Genomic DNA, 18,448 nt, shown 5'->3' with positions numbered 1-18,448 from the left:
TGAAGGTAGCCTAGCCTATGAAGAAGGTTGATACATTTAGTTTCACAGGATAGTTAGCGACTGCTACCTAGGCTTACCCCTTATAGTCTAGCCTGTCCTTAAAAGTAGCCTACATTCGCATAAAACTGAAGTTATATAATAGCTAACTGCAATTCTGAAAGGCCTTATCAGGACACCAAAATTAAAGGAGATCAGAGGAAATATTGCATCATACAGACATAAACCACAAATGTCAGAATCTCAGTGACAGAAATGAGACAGAGAGACAGACACGTAATATTGTTATTATTAAAATGAATCAGCCTTTAATTTATGAGTGGCATACAATGATGACATTTAATTTAAAAACAAAATAAAAATCATTTGCACTTTGACCTATAGGAGCTCATAGGGATGGTGCAGGCAGGCTGACATGCTGCTGTTGCATGGTGCCTTCCACAGGATGGCCCATACTAGAAAGTGCTGCATGAATGCGGAAGTGCAGTCTTGATTCCATGGAGTAGTCCTTGTAGTTCATCCTGCAATGCAATAGATTTGGTAGTCGTTTGTTCTTTGTACAAATAAGGGGTACCAACTGAGTACTTAAGCACACCATCCATCGCTTACAGAATTTAAAAAACAATTATGAATGTTATGCTGTATGTAATTGGCCTGGATTGTGTCATTATTTGTGGAGTTAATGGGGACATAAAATAGTCAGAGATACTTTACTCTAGCCACTTTTACTGAATTAAACATCAGCTTTGTAGGTTGTCAAGAGAAACACTCACTTTGCATTTTCAATGTATGTAATGGCTTTCTTCGTTTCTCCTTGCTGGTTGTAGAGGATGCCCAATTCATACATGGCAAATGGCACCAGGTAGTCATCATATTTAATACTCTTCTCACTGTGGAACCAGAATGTATGGTTAATTCAAGTTTCTCCACATGAACTCGTCTTCCTTTCTATTCAACAGTATGTACTCTACAGGACAATTGTAAGGACTGTATTTGTGCTGCTTGTTCAGTCAAATGAAACCATGTTACATTGTGGAAGTGATTTCTCTTGGCACGCCGTTATATGCTTATTTCTGCTCTCACTTTGAGATGACATGGGTGAAGCAGCTCTCCGCCTCAGGCAAGCGGCAGAGGTGCCTCAGACACAGGCCCTTCAGCATCTGTACCACGCACTGGTCATCAGCAAGGTACTCGGATGGCTCTAACAGATAAGGGAAACACCTCACTGGTAAATCAAATCAAATCAAACTTTATTTGTGCGGCGCATTTCATACACGAAGGTAACACAATGCGCCTCACAGTAGGAAAGAAAGAAAAGGGGGGGGGGGGGGGGGGGTTACAAATACTTGTAAAGAGACACAGATGGATAAATAAGTAAACGTTACATAAATGTTAAATAGATACATTTTACATGATAACAGGGCACCACATAACAGCAGGGCATCACATAACACATGACAACAGGGCATCACATGACAATGGTAAGTCAGTTGAGTCAATCAATAGTAGTGTGGGTATATAGCAATGCAGTGCTAATGTCAATACCACAAAGAGACCATCTACTTACTAGGATCGTTTGTCAGCTGCTCCTCTGCTGCCTTTATGGTGCTGAGGATGGCCTCTGTCAGTTCCGGCCTCTTGCCCACAATAGCATAGCCATTCCACACATACATCATTTCCTGAATCAGACAAGAAAGGGATGTACACAGATTTGTATTCCTGCGTGTAGGCTTTTGGGAAAAGTAAATGTGTGGTGGAGTGCATCACATGGTGATGGGTGGACTGTGCTAACCAGTGCTGGAATGACCAACTTGGTTGGCTCCGGTTTACTGTAGCGACCTGCTTTCCGTGCTGCAAACTTCTCAGTAGGAACAGACTTCCCAGCAAACTTCAGTCGAAGACCGTCTACTTGTCTGAAGAATAAGAACAAACCGGTATCAACAATTACACCGATGGCATACTCACTTAAAACAAACAAACAAACTTTGTTGTGAAAGGGGTTCTTTTTTTCAAACACATGTGGCAAAAACACTGTACAACTTCAGCTTTTATAATAATAATAATAATAATAATAATAATAATAATAATAATTCATATTTATATAGCGCTTTTCTAACACTCAAAGACGCTTAAAGACGCTTTTCAGGGTCTTATTCTTGCTGCCACTCACCTGAACAGGTCCTCAGCTGTCTCTCCGGTTTTACTCACTTCCTCCTCTGGCATCATGCTCAGAATGGATGCTTTCTGAAACACATAGGTGGCCTAACGACCCCACACGTGATTATGAATCGGCATGCTTAGATGACTGGACTACACCACGTTGATCCAGAAAAGGAACGAAAAGATATGTGTGTATGTAAACAGACAAACGGGAGGAGAGTGGTTGTTGAAGGGAAGACAGGCAACGGCAAACAGAATTTTTAAGTTCACAAAAATGATCTGTACCTGGGACCATTTGCTCTCTTTACAAAGCAGGTCTGCATAGCGGTAGGCCTCCAGCCAGTTCTGCTGGAATGAATAGGCCCACATCAGCTCCCAGTAACACAGGTGGTGGACTTGGCGCCATTCCTGCTGAACAGAAATGCACTCCAAAAACTTCTCCTGAGCCTGTGAACATGAGCATGTGCAATATAAACATTTTGTTTATCAACTGCATTTCAGTATGAGCAACTCAAAGAAGAATTTCCCTGTGCCTTGTGTCGTATGGAATGGCAACTCACCATTTCAAAGTTTCCTTTGAGCACCGCAATTCTGGCCGTGTAGAAAAGCATGAGAGCGCCCTGATCGAGGAAACACAGGTTAGAGTTGGAGGAGGTTTATAGCTTTCGTTGAGGAGAGAAATGTATGAAAACAATTGCTTACATTGGGAAAGTTTTCAACATATGGCTCCAGTAGGGTTTCAGCCTCTGCAACATTACCCTCACCAGTCCCTAAAAAAACAAAATACCAGTTTAACGGTCCCTCAAAAGGCTCTACACAATATTACATACTCCAACCACAAGAGGGAGTACCCACACACCACTTCCATTACAACTTTGATCAAGGCCCCAAAATCCCTCATTTCAAACAATACAATGTTTCATTCACACATGGCCTTGTGTCCCTATGTGTGTGAGGGTGAAAATACATTGTTATACGGCGCATTGTGATTATGCTGGCTCTCTAAGGACACTTACTCAAAGCCAAGTGGCTAAAGCATGAATGAAGTGTGATTGTTGAAAAGAGTGGCTAGTGTTTTTCTATCTCAATCTCTCTCGAACACTCATTGTCTCTCTCTCTCTCTCACACACACACACAAACACACACGCACAAACACACACGTCTATGGTCTCACCCAGTATAACAGAGATGTAGGTGTGAAACATAAGGAGAGTGAGCGTGCAGAGGATGGAGCGTAGGCTACTGCTGGATGCTCCTAGATGGAGCTCGGACAGCCCCACCTCCTGGTGAAAGACAGGAAATGCAAAAATGTGATGAGAACGGTTTACTTTTACTGCCAACAGCTATTTATGCAAGTAGGGCCTCCTGGATTTAATAGATGTCAGGACAAGTAATAATACTATACCACATTATCTCTCGATTTAATTGAAGTCAGGACAAGTAATTATACTATATAGCACATTATCCTTGAGGTGGCAAACTCACTCTATTTCCACCAAAGCCGAGAAACTCCAGTAATCTAAGGACTCGGGCAGGAAATAGGGACAGCACCTGAAAATAGTAAGACCCATGAGCTGTACACGGAAAGACGCGAACAAACACACACACACACATACACACACACACACACAACATACCAAGTTAAAAGAGCCAATGCCCATGTTGACTCCTCCAGCAAAATGTTTGAAAGTGTCACTTTCTTCAGTCTGGTTCCGATACAGGTCTAACAGTTCCTGACATTGTCTGTTAGAAAGAATAAAAAAACAGAATAACAGGTCAAATTCTAGCCTGATAATTGTATTATATTCACACACATATGTACGGCAAAAGTATTAATTTATCAAAAGGGAGGCAATGTCTTTAGGTAAATCAAGGGACCACTGATGAGGTAAAAATGAAAATCACTCACTTGTATATTTGATAGCTCTCTCGCATTTTCATTCCTCCTTTAATGAAACCAAACATACTCTCGTCCTTATGGGGTACAAAACAGCCTTTAATTAATTACTGCATTTGTGGGACTCAAACACATAATGTAGGCACAAATCACTAAACAATCAAAATCCATCAAGCAATAGTTTAAAGTATTAACAATCCAGTCCAGTGCTCAATAGATTTGTGTTTGTGGTACTGTACCTCTAAAAAGGTTAATGCAGCTCTCAGGTATAGAACATCAGCGTAGCACAGTTCAGCATGCATTTCCTCTACAGGATATAGAAGTCAGGTTTAGGAGGACAACAGGAGAGCAAAGAAACAACAGTAGAGAATGACCACACATTTATTTTATTTTGTAAATGCTATGTTTGATATATATGTTAATGCCTTTTTAAGTTGTTTAGCCATTATCACTCTGTTATGTTTGATATATATGTTAATGCCTTTTTTACGTTGTTTAGCCATTATCACTCTGGCAGGGGGACTGCCAATGGAAACTAGCCTTTCGGCTACAATTGGGTACATTTACATTTTAATGTCCCTCTTCAACAAATAAACAAACTGAAACTGAAACACAAAGTGACAGTGCAAAAGACCTTCAGTCATCTGCGGCGGGACCCGTCTGGAGACCATGTTTGAAATGACTTCAACCAATGTAACCTTCCTTCTGAACCTGAGACAGGGGGGGGGGAGATAGCACCCATGTCATACTATGGCCATACACAAAATAACATGAGACATTCAGGCTCTGAGGACCTGGGAGCACCTTTGGCATGTAACAAGGGCCTCCTGAAGTGCGGTCAAGGCAGCCTCCATGTCCTTGGGGTCAAAGGTCATTCCAGCCTGCATAGTCAAGATGCTGCTGTATCCCATTGCATGATACATGCTGTCATTCCTCCTGCAAGTGAGAATAGCATACATAGCAGCAAGCACTGCCAAGGGTTAAAAGTATGCTTATACAACAACTGAATTGGGATGAAGAATGGAGTTAGTATCCAAATTATGTTTTTGCATAGGGTGCACATACCATGGTCTGAGGACGTCAAGCGCCTCTAAAAACTTGTTGTTCAGGAATAGATTCAGTGCCATAAAACTCTCATTTAATGCCACCTTAAGGTCCATCTGGGGTGGCCTATGGAATAAAAGTTCAAGCTTCAGACATGAACCCATAAATTGTCATCAAAACAGATAATGCATCAACCAAGTATCAGATAACCAAAAATAATTCCTAAATCTGTCATGGGATCATCACTACGACAGCGATTGATTCAAAGGTTACAGAAGTTTATTATTTGGGGGGGAAGAAATTCTTAAAACGGTGATATGCTATGAGGTGAAGTGCTATGAGGAGTGTTGTGGCTGATTACACCTTTTCTTTCAATCAGAAGACTGGAGACTGGATGTAGAAATCTGCAGGTTTATTGTAATCAATAAGTCACAATAAGGGGGTGCCCATGGATCATCTCATTGTGTGAACATTCTGTATGTCTTTTTAAGGCCTGTATCTTGTGTGGTGTGTTCTGTTTGGCTGTTTACGAAAACCAATCAGAATTAAACTATTCCCTCTTCTCTAACTCCCCTGAGACCCACCTATGTGTGTGTGTCGTGACTGGATTTCCTGAGGCTCCCTGAGACCCTCTGAGACACCCTCCTCACCGTTTTTTTTTTTATGTGCCTGTGTTGTGACTTTAGTGCTGACTTTAACATCAGTGAATCATGTTTATGGCGAAGTTACTGCTTCCTGCCTGTTCTGCCTTTCCTAAAGTGAGACTTTCATACTGATGAGTTAATCCATGTTCATCTAAACATAACAAATATCCCACAGGAGCAACAATTTGCCATGAATTTGTTTTGGCCTTTGTTTCACTTAGTTTTGCATCTATTTTGTCTTTCCGATTCAAAGAAAAGGCTAAATATCTCATCTTACAGATCATGTAATCATATAAAAAAAAAATAATAACCAACAAAAAAAAATAGATGCTCATACAGACTTACATAATGCTAACAAAGGCATCTTCATCCTGAAAGACAAACAAACCAAAGATGATCAATCCTCCACATAGCACTGACAAAATAATAAGATACACACACCGTTTCATGGCTCCCTTGCTGTTTGACATACTTCCAACATCAGTTTGAGTTTACCCCTAAAATTTCAAAGGCACTTTAACTTTAAGGTCTATTAAAAAAAAAAAAAAAAAAAAACGTGGAAAACAAAACTCCATAACTCACAAGCTCACTCAGGATCACACTCTTCTCCAGGCAAATATCATGTGCGGACACCTGATGTGAAAAAGAACATCTGTTCTTGTCCCAAACTAACAGCTAAAGTTTTAGCAGATACATTTGTGTGGAGCAACACTACATTCAGAACACATATACACCTGAGAACGGAAATACAAAATAAACTCACCTTTCTTTCAGGACTTGAAATTTCCACTTGAGCCATGGCAGCCTATATTTTAGGTTAGAAACAGGCTAGGCCACACGTGTACCCTCACAATATGTTTGCAAAAGCCAACCACGCCGGTATAAATCTTACTGCAGTAATTTAACTACGTCGCTGTCTCTGACCAAGTAGAACTAGTAAGTAGTAAGGTACTAGTCTTCTGTGTGTGAACATCCTTTTAATGCTTGTGCAGACGTATAAAGTTCGTCATTTGGGCAACGCCTTCTCGGCACTTTTGAATTCAGCTAATGTAATACATGCCTTGTTGGGTCATTATATCTGTTCAAAGCCAAGAATGAAAACTATGAAAAGCGATTTTATGACCTTTGCATTCCTATTTTCCTCAGTGCATTTGTCACAGACTATGACATTAAATCATAGCTTCATGAGGTTGGCCTTTTCGGATCTATATGAATTATATCATAAGGATTCATGAACATTCTTCTGATCAGCGTTTTCATAAAGCGAATAGGTTTGCTGCTTCAAGTAGACTTTTGCAAGTAGCCAATGCTAAAGTTAGACCCTCAAGTCTGATTGTAGGCGTTTATGTGAAATACTTTTTTTGTGAAATGTAACATCACAGAAGCATGTTCTAATATTGTAGAAATAGGGTGGAACTAGCACATGTTAGCAAGCTAACTGGCTTTTAACAATGCCAACATGCATGTTGATGTTTGCAAATGATCTGTGTAAGCTTGCGTTTTAGCTCATTACTTACCTAATTTCACACATTAAACATTTTTTCATTCAGGTTAGGGGTCAAGCAAGTAAGTGACCTACATTTCCCAGAAGCACTAAGCGTGATGACGTAGTTTGAAGAAACATGGCGGAGAGCAACGCAGATGCAACGCTAGGTGAAAATGTTCCTAGATATGAATCTAATGATTTAAACTCGCAGGTAATTCATATCGGATCGTTCAGAAATTTGTGGCTAGAAACACTGCCATCCGATTTGTATTCCTACGAGATAAAGTCTGAAGAAATTGAGATTGCTCAACTCGCAGAGTCCTTACAAATACCCACAGAGACGTTAAATGAGCTAAAAGACATCTGCAGGTTTGTGACCTAAACTTGAATTTGGCTTGGGTTTGATTTGTAAATCTTCTTTTGTTATTAGTCACTGATATCAGTGTCATGCTCTTTCTATGTATCCAGTGTCGATTCATTGAAGAGTAACCCTGATGACCAGCCAGTTGACTCAAATGTCGTGCCCCAAGACCCTGAGCTCGCATGTTTGCGGTTCGTAGCCTCCTAACGTTATGTTATTCTTCACTTGTTGTATGTGTCTGTTGCAGAAAGTTTTGTCTGTCTTGGAATTATATCTCGTCTTTCAATTACTTATTGCAGGCTTCGGAAAAAACGACAAGATTACAAAAAGACTCTTGTTAGAGACTCAGTTGGAAGACACGACACCTACTCGAATGAGATGGTTAGTTCAATACGATTATGGATAAGACTTCACTAGTAATAACTGATTAAATGTAAGCAGACATGTATCCTCAACTCAGTTGTCCTTAAAAGGATGGTGAAAACAATGTAGGCTTGGAAAAGAACCTTTAATATCTATGAGTGGACCTGATTCATGCCAATGTCCACATGAGAAATGCTGAGTTGTTGAAACTTCTAGACATCAATTTATGGAACATGGACAGAAATATGTTTGCTACTGTATATTCCCACAAATCCATGTCAAACACACACTGAAGACTGTTAACCATCTCTAAAACTATGATGAGAAAACTGTCTAGTTTACATGGCTTGTCTTGGCTTAACTTGCACTTAAGCAGTGACAGGCTCGCACTTCTTTTTCTTTCTATGTCGTTTTCTATTTCTTTTTTGAAAAAAAAAAGCAGTATTTATTGTTACACCAGGTTTTATTGCTCTTAGCTTGATTGTTCTCTCCCTTGTACGTCGCTTTGGACAAAAGCGTCTGCTAAATGACTAAATGTAAATGTAAATTTCTACCTCTTAGGAGTGTGTACACATGGGGTTGATGCCTGAAGACTCCGCCAGTGTGGTCCCTGAAGGAGAAATAATCCTGAGTTTCAACATTGTCTACCCAATTCTATTTGAAAGGGTGTGAGCTTTTTTTTTTGTCTCATCGTAATAAAGCTGAGGATACTTAGTCATCCAAAACTAATTATTGAATTCAAGTTAATTAGCCTCTTTTGCTGATGTCACCCTCCTTTGTTTTAGTTCAAGCATGTGAGGGCCCACCAGACAATGCAGGTGCTTGGGAGCCAGAATCTGACAGAGCTGAGGGATGCTATCTGCTGTGTCAGTGATCTGCAAGTGTTTGGGGAATTCAGCAGTACGCCTGATGCCACACCCCAGTACATCAGCAAGGTCAGAAAAGGATGAAAACTGTGTTTAGTCTTGATGGCTAATGACTGGTTACATCTTTTGTTGTTTCAACTGTGACATCCTCATGTAGGTTTTTGTTGTGATTGTGTACTGGCCTACAAAGAAATCTAAACAGAAACCTCTCATTTTCTAGGATCACTACAAGTCTGCTTTCTTCTACTTTGAGGGAGTCTTTTATAATGACACGAGATATCCAGAATGTCGAGACATCAGCGAGTAAGCCTTTTATCACCTCTTCTTTCTTCCAAAGACTCTTCTGATAACTAAGTGACTAAACTGGTTACACCAGCTCCTGTAGGCTTAAAGCCATCTAATCAATTTGTTTTACTCAGGCGTTACACAGACCTCTGTGTCTTGTGAGCCATCAGTAGAATCGATTCATAGAAGCACCATTTCCTCACACACACAAAATGTCAAACGTATCACAAGGCCGGCCCGGTGGCTTTTGCAGATATCTGTGGTCTCTCCATAACAGTATTCCTGTGTAATTGTACCAGAAATCTCTACAGCATGAGCAACTGTTTAATTGATTGCCAAGGTAGTCCTTAATCCATTGAGGTTCCATAATGTTCGCCATTAGTAAGGGTTTTGTGCTCAAAGAATTTGTGCTCAACAGTAGAGTCTCTAATGGTGCTATCATGATTTCACAGGACCACACGCGAGTGGGCAAAGACCCGTGACTTCCCGGAGTTTAAAACCGCCAAGATGGAGGACATGACATTCTATGACCTGAGGATGAAGATTGGCTACCCCTACTTTTACTGCCACCAGGGAGACTGCGAGCATGTGATGGTCCTCACTGACATAAGGTGTGCGGTTTAATAATTCAATTCAATTTTAATTCAATTTTATTTGTATAGCGCCATAACAATACAATTGCCTCTAGGCGCTTAACAGAGCCCAGAGCCTAAACCATCCAAATCACACATAGATATATGGTATCTATGTAGCAAGCTATGGAAAATGCTCATTGGCATGAATCATGGCAAGGTGCAAGACCTGGAAAGCAGTGGCAGGTTATAATTTCTATTAGAGGGCCAGAATCAGAATCCCAACGCTTAGGTTATTGATGTGAACCTGGTGCAGGCCAATGAAGCTGTCTGAAAAACTGTGAGGACATTTGCCCATAGAGCCATTACTCTCAGCCCTGCTCCAGAACAGGAGAAAAAAACACGACTCTTTTCCCCCCAGACAGGTCACTCTGGCTCAGCCCCATATGTACAGACTGGCTTACATGTGTTGCCAGGCAGGTGATGAGTAGACCAAATAATGCCTGTGGAGGCTATCCTGTAAGCCTCAGTGTGGACGGCAAGTGTTCTCAACGTAGCAAATGATCTTATTCCAGGCATGAGCTCTCTTCGGGTGGTGTTCCCGTTTATTATAAAGTTAGAAATGTGTACATAAAATTGCTACTTTTCACCCAGTGCTGTTTGCATATTAGCCAAGCTAATAGGTGTGACCGCATAGGTGTGACCGGTTTGTCAGTGAAGTGGGTTTCGGGCTAAGGTAAAGGCTTTTTTATGGTACTCCGTACGACACGTTTTTGGGCACATAGGAACGCCTTCAGGTAGTTGGAACGCCTTCTCAGGTAGCTGAAACGCCCTCTCCGTGCTCTCCAGAGCCGTCGGACAGCTCTCCGTGTCCCCGCAAAAATTTCTGTCGGTCCGTTCATGGCGACGGATACGCCTTGGCCGTGATTGGCCCACTACGACATCATTTCCATACGACATCAACTCCGGAAACTAACATTTCTGGACCTAGCGTTTCCTGTTTCATTACCTTTATATCCATATATATATATACAGCCGCGGAAAAAATTAAGAGACCGCTTCAAAATTATCAGTTTCTCTGGTTTTACTATTTATTGGTGTGTGTTAAAGTAAAATGTACATTTTTGTTTTATTCTATAACCTACTGGCAACATTCCTACCAAATTTCAAATAAAAATATTGTCATTTAGATCATTTATTTGCAGAAAAATGACAATTGGTCAAAATAGCAAAAAAGATGCAGTGTCTTCAGATCTCGAATAATGCAAAGAAAACAAGCTCATATTCATTTTTAAACTACACAATACTAATGCTTTAACTTAGGAAGAGTTCAGAAATCAATATTTGGTGGAATAACCTTGATTTAAAATCACAACTTTCATGTGTCTTGGCATGCTCTCCACCAGTCTTTCACATTGCCGTTGGGTGACTTTATGCTACTCCTGGCGCAAGAATTCAAGCAGCTCGGCTTCTTTTCATGGCTTGTGACCATCCATCTTCCTCTTGATCACATTTCAGAGTTTTTTTATGGGATTCAGGTCTCGAAATTGGGCTGGCCATGACAGGGTCCTGATCTGGTGATACTCCATCCACACCTTTACTGGCCTGGCTGTGTGGCATGGAGCATTGCCCTGCTGGAAAAAACACTTCTCAGAGTTGGGGAATATTGTCAGAGCAAAAGGAAGCAAGTTTTTCTTCCGGGACAACGTTGTACTTTGCCTGGCTGAGGTTTGTAAAAGACCATAAGGATTGAACCAAAGCCGACTGGAGGGTCTCCTAGTTCGTCTTCTCTGATGAGTCCAATTTCACAGTAGGTGCCAGACTCTGTGGCTTGTAGGCCTCTCCAGGTCTCCGTCTAACCATCAGACGACCATGTGTTGGGCAAAGCTGAAAATTGGACTCATCAGAGAAGACGAACTAGGAGACCCTCCAGTCCGCTTTGGTTCAATCCTTATGGTCTTTTACAAACCTCAGCCAGGCAAAGTACAACGTTGTCCCGGAAGAAAAACCTGCTTCCTTTTGCTCTGACAATGTTCCCCAACTCTGAGAAGTGTTTTTTCCAGCAGGGCAATGCTCGATGCCGCACAGCCAGGCCAGTAAAGGTGTGGATGGAGTATCACCAGATCAGGACCCTGTCATGGCCAGCCCAATTTCGAGACCTGAATCCCATAAAAAAAACTCTGAAATGTGATCAAGAGGAAGATGGATGGTCACAAGCCATGAAAAGAAGCCGAGCTGCTTGAATTCTTGCGCCAGGAGTAGCATAAAGTCACCCAACGGCAATGTGAAAGACTGGTGGAGAGCATGCCAAGACACATGAAAGTTGTGATTTTAAATCAAGGTTATTCCACCAAATATTGATTTCTGAACTCTTCCTAAGTTAAAGGATTAGTATTGTGTAGTTTAAAAATGAATATGAGCTTGTTTTCTTTGCATTATTCGAGATCTGAAGACACTGCATCTTTTTTGCTATTTTGACCAATTGTCATTATTCTGCAAATAAATTATCTAAATGACAATATTTTCATTTGAAATTTGGTAGGAATGTTGCCAGTAGGTTATAGAATAAAACAAAAATGTACACATACCAATAAATAGTAAAACCAGAGAAACTGATAATTTTGAAGTGGTCTCTTAATTTTTTCCGCGGCTGTATATATGAACAACAGCCACTGTCAAAGGTGCAGATCCTTTCCTTGAAAACTATTCCCTGTATATCACAATACATGAGCCGGCCCAAGTAGCCTACTGCCAGAGAACCAGCACGAGCGACAGCAATTAAAATATTTGTCCAAACGACCTGAGCCCCACGGAGTCAAAGTCTCAACTGTTCATTCTACTGACACATTGACGTATTTTATGAATAGCCTGCCTTTATTTAACTCCGGCATCAACATATACTACATGCACTCGCTCACACAAACAAGCCCCTTTAAAAGTACAACTGCGCACAAGAGGTAGATAGCATATTGAAATTAAATTATTCATTGCAAGAACGGAATGAAATAGCCTACACATTACACATGATAGGCATCTGCTGTGCCCAAATAAAACTCACATTGTATGCTACACCAGAAGAGGCACAACAAAAGGGTCTTACCATTGAAGATAGTCCACGTACAACGTTTGTTAATAAAATGTCTACAAAGTCCACCAAGGTTTAATCCATGTTGTTATGGAGAAAGCAGATGGCATCAATTCTATTTAATTAAAAGTTCACACTTCTTTCCTTGGACATATCTATCATTGGACATATGTTGCAGAACTTGTCACTCCATTGTTTATAACCGACGGTTTCCACTGTATTTTAAATCCAGCATGCATGTTGATTATACATTTCAAACGGCAGAATAGTCTGTTCCGTTAAAGCAAAATAATGGCAGTATGCTACATGTTCGCTTAATAGGCCTAAATATTAGGGTTATTCTCGAATTCCGATTGTGTTTGGGATATTTTAACTATTTCATGAAAGGTGTGGACTTGTACAACACTGTCAGTCGTTCAGATGTTGTGCCTATATCGTATCGTCTCGTCACATGATCAAATAGAGATTACAAAAATTACCCAGAAATCATTGCAAATCTGAATATGACGAAAATACCAAGGAAAATAAGAACGTATTCATTTAATTCAATCGTTTTTTTTTTTACAGTTTCTATAGTGTAAGACAAGCATATAATTTTGTTGTAGATTGCAACTATTTCTCCCACAAAAAATACCTACCATGATAGAGATAAGTTTGCCCTTTCACGTGTATATCTAACATTAGACAAAGCATGAAAGGTGTTTGTCTGCTGATACCTGTTGCATTTCAGTAGCGACAGCTGGTGAGAGGGAAGTAAGTAACAGTTGTGGAGGAGAGTGAAAGTTAAATAACGATTTCCATCGCACGAAAATGTCATGGGGTAGCTTGTCTTTCGGCACTAAAACCGTTACTCCCCCTACTGTTCTGGAAGAGAATTGTTTTCAGCACCCACAGCCGTTGGAGTACTATAAAGGGACAAAAATGCTAACTAGTACGTACTATCCGGCCGCCGGCCCACTGCCCGACTATCCGAAACGACCGTTTTGAGTACTCTATAAGGGCCTTAAGAACCGGGTGTTCCCCGCCATCCACACCCTTCCCCTAATTGATCAACCTGTATTATTTACCTTATTCCCAGTGACGTGCCACACCCAGTGCAATACTCCCCCAAGTGGCTAAAATAAGTAACACTAAAATAAACTAAAAGGTGGATAAAATGGCTCCTACAATGCCATTGCATTTAATGGTATGTGCAGATATTCCCTGCTCTGGGCTTTAAAACTGTCTGGAAGAGAGACAGTCAATTAATAGATTCTACAAGTAAACTATCATATCCAAACAATCATTATTTAAAGTAGCAATAAGTAGTTCTGCTCCAAAACTAGCAAGCTAACTACCTTAAAGACATACAAAATCCTTGCAAACACCACCAACAGCCCAGTTGCCACTTATAGAAGCGTCACAACACACTGACTGGTGTCCCTTGGCACTATAGCTGGCAATGTCATGCTGTGAAAGCTTTTCTCCCATTTTTGGAGGTTGTTCCAGCCCGAAACACAGAACTACATAGTGCATGGCTAGTGGGAAAGACACAGGTGTTTATCTGTCCTTCACATGACCATATGCAATCAAAATAAATTTGATCGTACCAAAACTAGTTGCCTGTAAAACCATACCTCAAAAAGTGTCAAGTTGATGCATATGTTTGTATAACACTGTTCATTTCTTTATGTTGGGTTTTTAGTGATTTTGTTTTTAAAGGTTTCCCTTATCAAGTTATCAGGCTCATCATAAAGCATCATTATGCAACAATTTGCCACTTTCTGAGGTATGTTTTTTTATAGGCAGCTAGTTTTGCCATCATCTTCAAATTCAATTTGATGGAATATGGTCATGCGAAGGACAAACACACACACACACACACACACACACACACACACACACACACACACACACACACAGACAGACACAAACATATGTGTTATTCCCACTAGCCATCCAGGATGTATTCACTATGTAGGCTAGTTCTGTGTTCAGGGCCGGAACACTCTGGGGAAAAAGCTTTCACAGCACAACATTGTCAATTATATCACCAAAAGACACCGGTTAGCATGTTGGCAAGTCTTTGTCAGTACCAACTGAGCTGTGGGGGATGTTTGCAAGGTTTTAGACCAAAACTAGTTTTAGACCAAATCTCCATACTGTAATACTGCCACCGGCTAAACTCTAAACTTGGTTGACTCTAAAGTTGAGAGTAAAACCTAGAATGCAAGCTGGTGTCTCCAAACTTGCTTTAGGCTGGGTGTTACTAAGACATGATGGCATTTTATATAGAATAAACTACTTAATGAGTCGAAGTGAGTTAAAGCAGAGATGCCAAAGATGCTGGGCTTGGCATTGCTGCTGTCAAAAAGCTAAACCAAAAAAAAGGTTTGATCATGAAGAGTAATCAAGACTGTTTTTATGTATTCAATTAGATATGGTAGTCTGTACAACTGGAAGAATGGCATTGAAAACAATTGAAAACTATTTGGGGCACATATTATAACCCTTCCCTGACGTCCTGCTGTTAATTGACCTTATTACACGGCTCTTCTTAATGCTGTAGAATGCTTCATTCACTTGAATGGGGCTTCCCAACGTTCTGCGGTCAACTATTTTCCGATAACTGACCGTTGCTATGCAGTTAATGACCGCTGTCAAGGAAAGTGGCCTTTTTGCCTCTGATTCACATCTTTCGTAGCACTCCGCAAGTAGTACGGTAACTTATCAAGGGAGTTTCAGCGGACGGTTGAGCAGCTGTGTTCTAAAGAATGTTCAACTGTCTTTGAAGTTCAACGTCTTTGGCGAACTATTTCTCTGCTTTTTAACACTACGTATAGTAACAAAAACAAATACATTGTAAAAAGACACACTGTGTTAAGTAATTGTTTAAGTTTTAGCCGTATAATAAGCGGGATAATGTATAGAACGCCGGTCATTGTCGGGAAAATAAGCCCCTTCACGGTGAATCAACACCCCTCCGCTTCACGTCGGGGTGCTGTTCGCCCTGTCGGGGCTTATTTTCCCGACAATGACCTGCGTTCTATACATTATCCCTTACATATTTCTCAGCTTCTTCCACCATCTCTGACCACAAAAAGGGTTTTCCCTAATCTTCCCTAACACTTTTAAGATAGGAGTCTAAACTTGCCGATACTCCTGAATCAACATTCTTAACACTTTTAAGATAGGAGTCTTTAATGCATGGGTCAGATAACAACACTGGCCAGGCACAGAGTCCTTTGTCCCACCACTGTCTCCAAATTACACATTCCTCCATATTAACATTCCTCCTTCTGTCATGTCTGCAACCCCCAAAAACTCAGCCTTTGGTCCCACTGTCCCTGAAGCCATTTTTCAAAAACAGCTGGAAGAATGGCATTGAAAACAATTGAGAACTATTTGGGGTACATGTTTGAACTTGTAAAGGCAAGTCCTTGTGTACATTTTTTTTCCATGGAAGTCCTGCAGGTAATTTGCTGAACCTTAGGGGAATTTGGTATGTGTTGCATCTATTATGGTCAGCAATTCGAACCAGGATGTGATGTTCTTAACAGAATTTATCGTAGGATTCAAGCCACAACAAAGAGATGAAATAGATCTACAGGATAAACCCGCGCCACATCATTTTAAAGGTTATCTTGAACCTCCCACCTATTCCCTGTTTGTCTGACCCCTTCAGCCAATAAAATGTAACCTCCGATCGGATCAAGTCAGAGGTCAATCCCTTATCTCATGACACACCAATTATTCTCCCTTGGGTCAACTGGGGTCACACTTTCTTATTTCAAATTCCAACTGTCAACTTGTAAACTCTGTCTAAATCTAGCCCAAATCTTAACCTTAAACTAATGCAATGGGTATCCTGTAAATCCTTTCTTATTCATACAAAAACATTCCTACTCATGTTTTATAACTGGATTTCAAATCAAATTTTGACAGGTTGATCCATCCCGACGACTGCAGAGACAGGACCCTGTACCCACTGCTCAGCCACAAGCACCGAGTTATGACGCGGAAGTGTTGCGTGTGCCACCTGTACATCAGCCGGTGAGGCCCACATGCAACAGTATTGGTGGTGGATTTGACATTTTACAGATTGCTTACATTTAGTCATTTTTTGTCCAAAGCGACGTACAAAGGAGAGAACAGTCAAGCTCAGAGCAATAAAACCTGGTGTAACAATAAATACTGCTTTTTTTTTTTCTCTCCAAGAAATAGAAAATGACATAGAAAGAAACAGAAGTGCGGGACTGGCACTGTTTGCCACTGTTTGCTTACTTATTGACTGTGGCTCTTCCTCAATCTCCCCAGATGGATCACCACCAATGACCGTCTGGCTCCCATGGACCCCTGCCTTTTCTGTGATAAATGCTTCCGCATGCTCCATTATGATGCCCAGGGGAATAAGCTGTATGACTTCCAGGCTTACGTCTATGTGGATCCTGGAGTTTTCAACTAAGTCTCACTTTTTGCGTTATTCACTTTTGATTTGATAATATTTTGTTTACATTGAGAGGACCCATTCCTATTTTTTTATTGAGAGTAAATATGTACAAACATTGACAAATATATTTTATTTATTAATTAAAGTGCTACCATTCCTCACTTCGCTGTTGCAGTCAAGTCCCTATTTCGCATTGACATCGTTGAGTAAAATAATTACTTCAGACAATAGGCTCTAAGTTCATTGACGGTTAACGAGCAAAGCATAAACCTAAGTCAACGGCACATGAAGTGGAGGAGGAATAGAGCTGAATCGCAGCATTTAAATAGGCAGGTGCTGATTCAGTGGCTGTCCTGTAGGCCAGAGTGAGGCTGATTCTGTTGCTGTCCTGTACTCCAGAGTGAGGCTGATTCAGTTGCTGTCCTGTACGCCAGAGTGAGGCTGATTCAGTTGCTGTCCTGTAGGCCAGAGTGAGGCTGATTCAGTTGCTGTCCTGTAGGCCAGAGTGAGGCTGATTCAGTGGCTGTCCTGTACGCCAGAGTGAGGCTGAATCAGTTGCTGTCCTGTAGGCCAGAGTGAGGCTGATTCAGTGGCTGTCCTGTACGCCAGAGTGAGGCTGAATCAGTTGCTGTCCTGTACGCCAGAGTGAGAGATTTTAATTTAGTTCTAGCAGCTATAGAGAGCCAGCATGTTCTATTTGGTTGATCAAAGACCAAACCTGCGTCCACATTCTGAATCCTTTGCAACAGTCTCAGTACACATGCACGCAGGCCCGTTAAAATGACAATATTCCAGTTTAGACATAACCAAGGCCTGCACAATATGTTGTGTACTTTATTAAGTGAGGCAAGGTCTGATGATCTACATTTTATAATATTATAAATATTATAGAGTGTGAACCGGCAAGACCTATGGACAAGCTTCATTCTCAGAAAAAATGATATTGGTCATCAAATATAACTCTGTTAAGTTCCGTGCATATTTAGTTGGGGGCAATGAAAAGAGTCCTCCTGGGAGAAAAACAAGTGCAGTTGAGTGTCATCTGCATAACAGTGATGGGCGAACCCTTGGGAAAGAAATGCTAGTCTCACCTAAGGAAGGGGTGTCAATAGAAAAATGAAAGTATGAATCCTTGAGGTACAACAATGGAGTTGGTGAGATTTTTACGCTTGTCCCTGCCATGACTCACTGAATGAATGACCACTGAGGTACGATTCAAACCGACTGAGTGCTTTCCCTGAATTGCTCATTTGGATGTC

At 40.9% G+C, this 18,448-nt stretch overlaps 2 protein-coding genes across 2 annotated transcripts; one reads left to right on the top strand and one right to left on the bottom strand.

Moving 5' to 3' along the window:
* Positions 1–385: 385 nt before the first annotated feature.
* LOC308381500 (tetratricopeptide repeat protein 39B-like) lies at positions 386–6,541 on the bottom strand (the record flags this gene model as incomplete). The annotated part of the gene is made up of 20 exons (XM_080859086.1): positions 386–518; positions 771–887; positions 1,081–1,198; positions 1,565–1,676; positions 1,790–1,910; positions 2,168–2,259; positions 2,443–2,604; positions 2,718–2,777; positions 2,860–2,927; positions 3,332–3,440; positions 3,643–3,708; positions 3,795–3,900; positions 4,067–4,131; positions 4,294–4,361; positions 4,689–4,765; positions 4,859–4,990; positions 5,120–5,224; positions 6,088–6,113; positions 6,325–6,375; positions 6,506–6,541. 20 exons carry the CDS (start codon positions 6,539–6,541, stop codon positions 386–388), a joined length of 1,824 nt encoding a protein of 607 aa, XP_080715212.1.
* An 823-nt stretch (positions 6,542–7,364) lies between these two features.
* Positions 7,365–17,258, top strand: snapc3 (small nuclear RNA activating complex, polypeptide 3; the record flags this gene model as incomplete). The annotated part of the gene is made up of 9 exons (XM_080858894.1): positions 7,365–7,597; positions 7,697–7,780; positions 7,889–7,970; positions 8,514–8,618; positions 8,738–8,887; positions 9,039–9,121; positions 9,556–9,714; positions 16,685–16,792; positions 17,057–17,258. 9 exons carry the CDS (start codon positions 7,365–7,367, stop codon positions 17,202–17,204), a joined length of 1,152 nt encoding a protein of 383 aa, XP_080715020.1. The 3' UTR covers positions 17,205–17,258.
* Between the last annotated feature and the right edge of the window lie 1,190 nt (positions 17,259–18,448).

Source organism: Sprattus sprattus, assembly GCF_963457725.1.
Source record: "Sprattus sprattus genome assembly, chromosome: 20".
Taxonomy (NCBI): domain Eukaryota; kingdom Metazoa; phylum Chordata; class Actinopteri; order Clupeiformes; family Clupeidae; genus Sprattus; species Sprattus sprattus.
Note: the sequence above shows the minus strand (reverse complement) of the source record. Positions and strands in the feature narration are given on the sequence as shown.